The sequence below is a fragment of the Hyaena hyaena genome, unplaced genomic scaffold (genome assembly GCF_003009895.1).
Source record: "Hyaena hyaena isolate Hyena2069 unplaced genomic scaffold, ASM300989v1 scaffold_506, whole genome shotgun sequence".
Taxonomy (NCBI): domain Eukaryota; kingdom Metazoa; phylum Chordata; class Mammalia; order Carnivora; family Hyaenidae; genus Hyaena; species Hyaena hyaena.
The window spans coordinates 584,475-594,480 of record NW_024081138.1 but is presented as its reverse complement, the minus strand read 5'-3'; the positions used below and the strand labels follow the sequence as shown (position 1 = coordinate 594,480).

The window sequence follows — 10,006 nt, the reverse complement described above, 5'->3', positions numbered from 1 at the left end:
GCCAAGAGAAAACAAACGAGCGCTTGCAGAAGTGAAAGATACCCCATGCACCCTCAGACACATACTCAGGGAGCTTAGAGGTTGAGGACACTCTTCTATACCAAAATGGGGGCCAAAACAGAATCCTTTTCATCTTCCATCACACTTTTAAAAAACAGAGAAGATATCAACATTAACTGACCTTAAATCAACGTCAAAGAAGCGAGAAGAAATTAATGCACAAAGAAATACAATTCACAAAAGAAAATATGCAATCTTTTATAAGCTGCACACATTTCAACAAAAAAGTTGGGGACACAGATTTAGTTATGTAGATTTTTGAAAACATTTATTGCAAGAAGGTTCCCTTTCCCATATTAGAAGGAAAACATGACTGGAAATATTCCACGAATGGAAAGTACGTTAAACCAATTCCCAAGTCCTTAACAAATAAGGGATCCATAAATGAGAGTATATTTTGGAACTTAAAATTAGGGAAGCCTTTGCACAATGTAGACGGGGAAAGAGAAAACAGAACAAAGTCAGAATGATCATTTACATTTTACAGTCTTTAATTAAGCACATAAAACTGTACTATTTAATATATTTTTCCATGAACTTTTTGTGAAATTCAGATCGCAGTGTATCATTTACAAATCTTTTGTCTTTCTTCTGATCATCTACACCTTTTGCACAGTTCTTGAAAACAACATCATCATCCCACCTAAAGGGAAAATCAAACAGAACACTTACATGTCTGTATCAGGAGACAAGAACAAGTGAGCTGCAAAGCTCAGTCATTACCCAGAAAGATGCTCAACATGTACGTCACTTGATGCAGCAATTACCCCCAAAAGAATAAAGTAATTCTTAATAGGTTGTAATCTTGCTTTATTACAGCAGGAAGGGTAATTCCTTTCTAGAGCATACAAACATTACTTCTGCTGTATGAGAAACTTTAGGTTAAAAAGCCGAAATACACAGGCATAATTGCATAAATATTTAATGTCTTCAGCTCTGAAACAAAGAGGCAGCACCAGATTACGCTGGTTAGTGTAGATACTTCAGGATGACGATAACTGACCGATGTACTATCGTTTAAATTACTGGGTTTTACAGATTTTATACTCTCTCATCAGTCACATTTAGTAATCATCCACTGTAGTGCCTGCATTTTATGGCAACAAAGGAGAAGAAACTACTGGGGTATAACCAGTAAGGCTCATGTGCTGGCCCACATCCACATGTCATTGCCAGAATAAAGAATATTCTGGATGACCCCTCAGAAGGGGGACAGAGCATGAGGAAGTGTGCACATGGATTCCACCCGTAGTTTTCCTCTTATTACCTGGCTATGGTTCTATTAGTCACAAGGACCACCATATGCGGAGTCCTCTGTGTCCTTCTAACGAGTCTCTGAATGTGAAGGGTGGTCTTGGGGACTCTTCCCACATATATCTAAAATGTGAGCTCTATAGGGCCAACGGCTCAATGCACTGCTCCATCCTGAGTGCTTAGAACAGTATTTGGTACACAGACAGTTATCTGAAATCTACTGAAAGTACATTTTCTTTCCTTCTCCTTCTGTTACTCCAATATCGGATGGAGAAGATGATCAGTGAAAAGGAGGTTTTTAGAGGTTTCTCATAATACAGTTTGGTATAAAACGCACAATCTGCAATAATATATCCAACTTATTAGTGTAAAGTACCTTCTTTTAACTTTGAAGTTGGCCTGAGGCTGGGATGGGCCAGTGAGATTAAGGAGAGGGTTTCCACTCAAAATGTTTTCCATACGTATTCTTTCTTCTTCAGCTTTTTGTTCTTGTTCCTGTCAATGACACAGAAGGGCTCGTTTACTTACATTAATTCTGGGATCAATCTTCTTGCATAACTATTTTAAAAGACTGTTAGGATTTTATGAGGGAGCTGGAATAAGAATCTAGTTGGTTTTTTTTTTTTTTTAAAGATATACCAGAAAAGTCTCACTTATGGAAACAATTTGGCCTTTTTACTACAAGTATTGCATGCTGGTCATCATACATTCATTAGTTCAACTCTGAAATTCTAGAATGCATATTTAAATCTATTTTCACTCTTGAAGTACATACAAAATTCACTGCTCATTCTAAGAGTACATCGATAAATATATTCTAATAATTTAAGAATACATTAAACCTCAAAAAGACACCTTTAGCAAAACTATTACCTTTATTTTTAAAGATGGGCTATACATAACCACGATTAAAAATAGTTTTATTTTGAATTATTAACAATGTAAACGTGCACTTCCAGGACTAGTAACAAGTTATTATTAACCAAGAAGTAGTTCCTAAAATAAAACAAACTATCATGTAAAATCTTACATTCAGTTAACATTCATTTCTACTAATTCACCACAAGTTTTTCCATTTTGTTATCATTTATCGTTACTAATTTTCCATTTTTACACCTCTCATTCTTCATCAGCAACAAGCTCATCCTTCTTCACTTTTAATTTAGCATTAACCTCTTTAAACTCAAATCACCCTCAGTTTCATTCTTAAAAATATAAATCCCTAGACTTCTTAGCCATAGTAACTGCTGATTTACCTGCTCATGCTTTTTTAAACCAAAGATAAATCCCACTTTATTGTATTTTAGGGATGACAAAAATTGATCAAGGAAAAAAAGACTTTCAATTTAAAATGAACCTAATAAAGTTTTAGATCACTTCAAAAAATAACCTAATTTTCCATACAGGTTGATATTTCATTTTAATATCCAAATATGAACAATAGATTTCATTTTTAAGAGGCCAAATAACTGGGAAGTAACAAGATGCAATTTTCAGGGAAATAAGCTGGGAAATTGCTTTAGGTCACTTCCAGATCGTAAGCAAACAAAGTCAGGGACATCCATCATAGATTAAGAGTAGATAGCTTTCTAAAAACTATGTATTTTTAACAAATTATTTGATGCCAAAAGTGAAAAGACATTTCTCTGAAATGCTACAAAAATAAGAGCTCAAATATACACCATACCCAAATTATAATAATAATGTATGTGATATGATAAAGTTCTGGCCACTGTATATGTACATTATTTCCTTCAGAGTCCTGGCCAACTGCCAAACACAGCACTGGGAAAAAAGGTGCCCACTCTTTCGATACTCAGGTACCAGGCACATTATAGTTCACAAACACAGGTGAATAATGACGGCCTGCAGATCAAATCCAAACCACCGGGTTTTTGAAAATAAAACGTTACTGGAACATAGTCAACCTCATTCATTACGATACTGTCTGCAGTGGTTTTTGTGCCACAGAGAGCAGAGCTGAACACCTACACTGGAGACTGCATGGTTTCTAGCCTGAAATATCCTGACATATTTACCATCTGGCCCTCTACAGAAAGCCTCCTAGCCCCTGTCATAGGCTGACTGGTTTGAAAATGTGATTTTGGGAAACTTCAAAAATAAGCCACTAGAAAACCAGGCAGCAAAACAGGAACAAAAGAAATAAAACTGTCATTCAACCCCAAGAAACACCAATACATTTTTGTACAAAGAGAGCAGATTAGATGAACCTCTTAAAATTCCAAAATCTTTGTCTAAAATGTTTATACTTGGGGCACCTGGGTGGCTCAGCTGGTTAAGTGTCCAACTGTCCAACTTCAGCTTATGTCATGATCTCACAGCTCGTGAATTCGAGCCCCACACGGAGCTCTGTGTTGACAGCTTGGAGCCTGGAGCTGCTTCAGATTCTGTGTCTCTCTCCCTCTCTGCCCCTCCCCTCGTGCACATTCTGTTTCTGTCTCTCAAAACTAAACATTAAAAAATAAAATAAAAAATAAAATATTTATCTTTCCTAACGGTCAACCAAATGCATTTGACTCTCTTTGCGTATCTAGAGCTGTTAGGCAAGCTCAAAGATTCTGGAATAGAACTGCCCTCTAGTGGTGTGCAAGTGATCTCAGGAAAGTTCTTATAATTCTTTGATTTTTAAAAATTAGATACAATTACCAGCTATCATGGGAATTGTGCCAAACTTGATGAGAATTACATTTAAAATATTCTTCCAATTTGAAATCCAGCAATGTTCTACTTCCCTAGACTCCTCACATGAACCCATGTCAGTCTTTTTCCCTCCTTAAACAGAACAATTCCCGGTTTAAGCTTACACAGAAGCTCATTAAAAAAAGCTGAGTTGTTCTGTTTGAAAGCGGAGGCAGACGTCTTCATTTGAATGTCTCATAATGGGTCAAATTCAACCTGTTCCCGAGTTCATCATCTCTTTTCTCTCTGTCTACACACCCATCCTCTGCCATCCCCTGTATTAGTGACTGGCAGCAACATCTGCCCAGAAACTAGGGGTCATCGTGGCTGCCACATCTAATCAGCCACTTCATCTGGTCAATTTTACTTCCTTGACAGCTCTATCAGCATCTACTTACTTCCCACAACTCCAATTCCTATCATGCAAAATTATAATTGCATGTGCGGATTATTGGAACAGCCTCCTCACTCAGTTCTCTCAATACAACCTCCACGCTTCTGCCAAAGTAACCTTTCCAAACTGCATAATCCATTAAGTTTATTATTCATATTTTCCTGTATTACTGAAATATTCCATAATAAAGAAATAAACATAAAAATAAAATGCATATCCAATCTGATCAATCTCCTGCTGAAATTAACTAGCTCCTCATGGCCTTCAACATCGAGTCCAAACTCCTTTAGCACTGGTTTGTGAACCACTAGTGCTGTGACCTGCTCTAGCTCACCTGTTTCATCTCTTACTGTTGCTACTATGGCTAATTTGTCCAAAGGTTAAAAGTCTGTACTACAGATCCTATGTAATCCTTGTAACTCTCACGGAGACATTCTTTTCTTTCATTGTATATATAAATGGAGAGATTGTGGGGACCCAGAAATTAGGTAAAATGCCCTAAGTTATATAAAATCTATTAACAGACTGTATCAACATATGCCTGGAAAAGAAGGCTGGAAACAGGAGACCAAGAGATAAAGGTATGGAAACCAATTTGACAACATATTATATTTTTAAAAAAAGAGGGAGGGAGGGAGGGAGGGAGGGGGAGGGAGGGAGGGGGAGGGAGGGAGAGAGAGAGAGAGAGAGAGAGAGACAAAGATGGCCTCATTATACCCATGGGCTCTTGGTAGGCCATGATCATATATCATATTCATCTTGGACTCCTCTGACACTTAATGGACAATGACTAAACGTCTGCTCAACAAATGAACAAGGATATGAACAAAGAGCAAATTGATAGAGTTGGTAGGCAAGTCTGAGCCATTTGGAAAGAATTTTTAACACAACCAGGAAAGTTAGGATGTCACAAAAATAATCAGACTTATAGCCCTACGAGTGCTGTAATAGCTAAACAGGGCACGGTTTCCAATATAAGATGATATTACTTACATCAAAAAATATTTCTAGTCTAGTAAAGAAGATAGAGAAAAATGTAAATATCTAATATTTTCATTTTACCTTCCTGGCCTGCTCTTCAGCTCTTTCTTTTTTGATTTTTTCTAGTTCTGCAAGAAGAGCTGCAGTGTCATCATCATCACTCTCCTCTTCAAAATCTTCATCTTCATCTTCCTCCTGAAAAAGAATGACAACGGTCCAGTAGATTGGAAAGAAAACACACATTATTCATTTATTTCGCCACAAAAATTACACTTATCAACTCTCTGGGGGCAGGATTAAGTTTCCTGCTGGGAAAGATAAATGTACCTAAATATAATTAAAATCAATGAGCAACCAAAAAATAAAATAAAACCTCACAAACAAGCTTACTAAGATGTCGCATATGTTTGAGAGATTATAACAGCAAATAGTGTAACAAAGTATCTTTCAAACTCACAGGGTCCAAAGAGAATTTACATATGAAAATAGCCCTAAAATCAGAAGGAACACTCCACTGATATGGCGCAGCATATATGTACACAGTGTATCACCCTGAGAGTCAAGTAATTTTACCAGCTCAAAACAACTTTTATGCCAGGAAGTAAGGATAATCAAAAGTACAAAAAAGGGTGCTACGTTCTCAGAATAATTTCAAACAAATAATGATTAAACCCCATTTAAAATTGGGTTCCCTTTATTTAATTATGGAGTTCACTACTGAATTCAAACTGTCAGGTCTGGAATTAATTGCTGACATATGTATTTAGTTAGATGCTCCCCATGAAAAGCCACTCATTTTTTCCCAATGTATGTAGAAAATTGCAGGTTAATTACAGACTATAAGGTCCCAATGAATTTTAATGCTAACTGATGCACTAACTCTAAAAGCCTTCCACTTGGATCGTTTCCCTCCCTAAGGAGAGGGAGCCATTAAGTTGAGATGCACATCTAGAGAGCCCCTTGGTATCTAATTTGGAAAGGCCCCTGCGTTCAACTCCTGAGGGTGCTAACGGAGACCCCCGGATGAAGAATGGCTTCTGGAAGTACAGAAAACATGGGCAACCTCCAGAGTTTAGTACAGAGAATTATCTCTTAGGGAAGCTTATTCTTTAATAGAGTACTTCATTATGGCTCTCCAGAGATCAAACTTGCCCTTGAAGTCTGATTACTCTGGTGATTAATAACACTTTTTGTTTAAGAATCAACCACTGGGGCGCCTGGGTGGCTTAGCTGGTTGAGCGTATGACTTTCGCTTAGGTCATGATCTCGCGGTTCGTGGGTTTGAGCCCTGCGTCGGGCTCTGTGCTGACTGCCAGCTCAGAGCCTGGAGCCTGTTTTGGTCTGTGTCTCCCTCTCTCTCTGACCCTCCCCTGCTCATGCTGTCTCTCTCTCTCTCCTAGAAATAAATAAAAAAACATAAAAAAAAAAAAAAAAAGAATCAACCACTGGGCACCTGGGTGGATCAATCGGTTAAGTGTCCGACTCCTAATTTTGGCTCAGTTCACGATCTCCCGGTTCATGAGACCAAGCCCTGCATCAGCCTCTGCACTGACAGTGCCAAGCTTGTCTGGGGTTCTCTCTCCCTCTCTCTCTCTGCCCCTCCACTGTTCATGCTCTCACTCTCTCAAAATAAATAAACAAACTTAAAAATCAACCATAAAGCTTAACAATGAAATCATGGCTACATGTGAATACCAGGAAGTAAAAAAAAAATACAACTCCTTCTTAAAGTCAAAAAATAAAAAAAGCATTTCAAAAAACAAAAAAAAATTATCACGTGGAGATCAATGGAGGAAACAAAACATACATCTGTTAGAGGATCATCTGCATCAAGGTTGGCAGCAGGAATCTGGTCTAACCGAGGTTTCTTTGACACTGACGAGGAGGTTGTATGTTCTGGGGGAAAACAAACATCACTTAGCTCACAAAAATAAACACTACATTTCTTGTAACATTTTAGGGACATATGGGCACAAAGAGCGTACATTAGAAGCATTATGATAGCAGGGATAGGAACCACAATGTCTGGCATGTGCCCTTGGTTAAGTATTTGTTGAATAAATTAATGAAAGTACTGATTTTAATATGGGAACTACAGCCTTTCTCAGGAAATTTAGGAAATAGTTTACATATGCTGGAAAAAAACAAAACAAAACCCGACTCTAACTGATGCCTGTAAATGCCTGCCAAAAGCCAGTAACAAAATTAAGAGACCCTTACAGGCAGAAATTATGGGCCTCAATGAATGTGGCTGCTCTCAACGATCAAAAGCTTTATGTGAACTGAAACAACAGCTGCTAGATATCCCCAGATCATCCTGTTCCTGCCACCACAGAAGCACAGGTGGAATTAGAATCAACCTTGTTATCTCCACTAATCACTTAAGTGTTACTGATATCTTAAAGCAAACAAATATTTTAAGTTGTTCTAAAGGCAAACAGATAAAATATCGATCAGTTCCAATTAGAATATGAAAGAAAAACTGTTGTTGACCTAATTTCAGGAGACAAACGTCTGGGGGTAGTGTTAGTACCTCGTGTTGGACGATCTCTGTTTTTTTCTCTTGCAGCAGCTCGCTCTCTCTCCTCCAGCTCTCTCCTGAAGTCACGGTTGCGAACCTCTTCAGGGGCATCCTGAGTGGTTTGTCTAAACCAGAAACAAATGAGAGCACAAATGTTACTTAAGCAACATGGATACAACAAGTTTCATCCTTGTGATGTTTCCAATATTTCAGAAAGCCCAAACTGAGTCACATATTTTACCATAAGGGCGCAGATTAATTAAAATGTGTTTTACTTTCTGTTAGCATGTAAACTCAGGGCTCATTACTGTGACACTTTGATTCTCAAATTGATCAGTGCAGACAGTGAGTGCATGGGCCCTCTGAGGTAACTATTACTGTGCCATCGACGTATGGAAATCCCAGTTAATAGCAATTTCTGCATCAGTAATATATAGTAGTGCATTATAATCAGAGCATAATTTTAACGTCAAATACTCTATTGCATTCTATGGCTATGAAGACAGATGGCTTAAGTGATAAATCCTCAAAGATGATACAATCTCATGACCGTGCCATTTAACATTTTCAGTCTTATTTTCTGAACAAGAAAATGAAAAGTCTTCATTACCTATATTTTATCTTTGTATGCGAAGGTAGGTCTCTACTTGAATACTGTTTTGAGAGCTGACTCAAATCACCTTCTCCTTTTCCTCTCCCACCTCTTGCAGGCTCAAATGTTGGTCTAGCTGCTGTCGTCATCTTTTACGCTTTAAGGAAAAATAGTATCCAGTTATTTCCAAAAGGATAAACTCTCATTTCATAAAGTATTCACAAATATCCATCCTTGTGAAATAATTTCCAAAACTCATTCTCCAAAATTCACTTAAATAATCTCAAACATTATTTGAAGAAAACAAATAATGAAGCTCGGGGTGTATAAGGAATATGGCTTCTTAAGGCAGCTCTTATTCAGTGCCAAAAAATCTCTCATGAAGATCTGAGTTTGTGTTCCCCGTCTCCCGGCTCTGTGACCTTGGCCAAGTCACCCAGCTTAAGCTTCTGTGGAACTGGCAATATCCCTCAAAGGATTATTATGAGAACTGAAATGTCAAAGCCTTTTAACATTTAGCACTGCCACGATTAAGTTTTAAAAATTCTCAACTCAACATGACTCCACCAGTCACCCTAAGGTTTGCATTTTACCTAAACCTCGTACAACAGAAAAGAGGCTAGCAACTACAAGAACAAGGAAATTGTTTTAAAACCACTGAAAAGTTGGTGAGTGTCCTGGAGCAACGTGTGCTGAAGTTTAATTCAGTTACATGGGCAAAATTCTTCAACATCTTTTTGTTGATCTAATTTTCTCCTACAGCAACCGTTATAAGTCAGGTCTTTTGTAGGTTACAAAGCTCAAGACAGGAGAGAGACTCACCCTCAAAGGATTTTGATAAACAAAACTCAGGGACCCATTCCTTACGTAAATCTTGGTTTTGAGGTGTCAAGAGCAGTGCCTAGATGTGGCTCCTAAAGCCCGTTAAGCGTCCGAAAAGCAGGAGTGTAGGGACGCTGGGGGAACTGGTATACTTCTCTAGATTTTCAAAGAGGGAAAAGGGGTGTATGCAGAGGGAGAAAGTGGGTTATGTGCCGCTGGGGGCGCCGCCGCCTCCCCCCCCGCCCCCCCGTATTATTATCACTCCCGCCTCCCGGGGGCTCGCCTTCAGACTATTACCAGAAACTCGAGGACTCTTCACCCAAGGCCCGACTCGCAAGGTGTCGGGGGGCTGGAAGGGCGTGGACCCTACTAAACGCCGTCTGCAAAGCTGCCTTCACGCTGGGGGCTCCGCGACCGGCCTGGGACTCGGTGGGCTCTACCACTGCCCGCCGCTCCGCGGCCTTCTCCGCCCGCGCCCGGCTCTCTACTGCCGACTCCGACCCCAACCACCCCTTCCCGCCCCTCTCGGACAACAGAGACAACCTGCGATCCTCCTGCCGCTCACGTCGGCCGAGGTCTAACGCCGCAGCCCCCGGAAATCATACAGACACCATTACGACTCTTACCTCCCAGAAGCCTCTGCGCCCAGGGCCAGGGCCCAAGACCCGGAAGCAAACCCCAA

At 39.3% G+C, this 10,006-nt stretch overlaps 1 protein-coding gene across 3 annotated transcripts; it reads right to left on the bottom strand.

Annotated features, from left to right (window-relative positions):
• Positions 1–233: 233 nt before the first annotated feature.
• Positions 234–10,006, bottom strand: CWC15 (CWC15 spliceosome associated protein homolog). Of its 3 annotated transcripts, none has more exons than XM_039255002.1 (7): positions 9,951–10,006; positions 8,521–8,659; positions 7,923–8,035; positions 7,197–7,285; positions 5,471–5,584; positions 1,691–1,809; positions 234–703 (listed from the first exon to the last, which is right to left on the bottom strand). In XM_039255002.1, the coding sequence occupies exons 2-7, from the start codon at positions 8,649–8,651 to the stop codon at positions 574–576; spliced, it is 696 nt and encodes a 231-aa protein (XP_039110933.1). In that variant the 5' UTR covers positions 8,652–8,659; positions 9,951–10,006; the 3' UTR covers positions 234–573. The 3 variants fall into 3 exon arrangements, with proteins under 3 accessions (XP_039110933.1, XP_039110932.1, XP_039110934.1); XM_039255001.1 differs by lacking the exon at positions 9,951–10,006 and adding an exon at positions 9,622–9,938; XM_039255003.1 differs by lacking the exon at positions 9,951–10,006 and adding an exon at positions 9,325–9,517.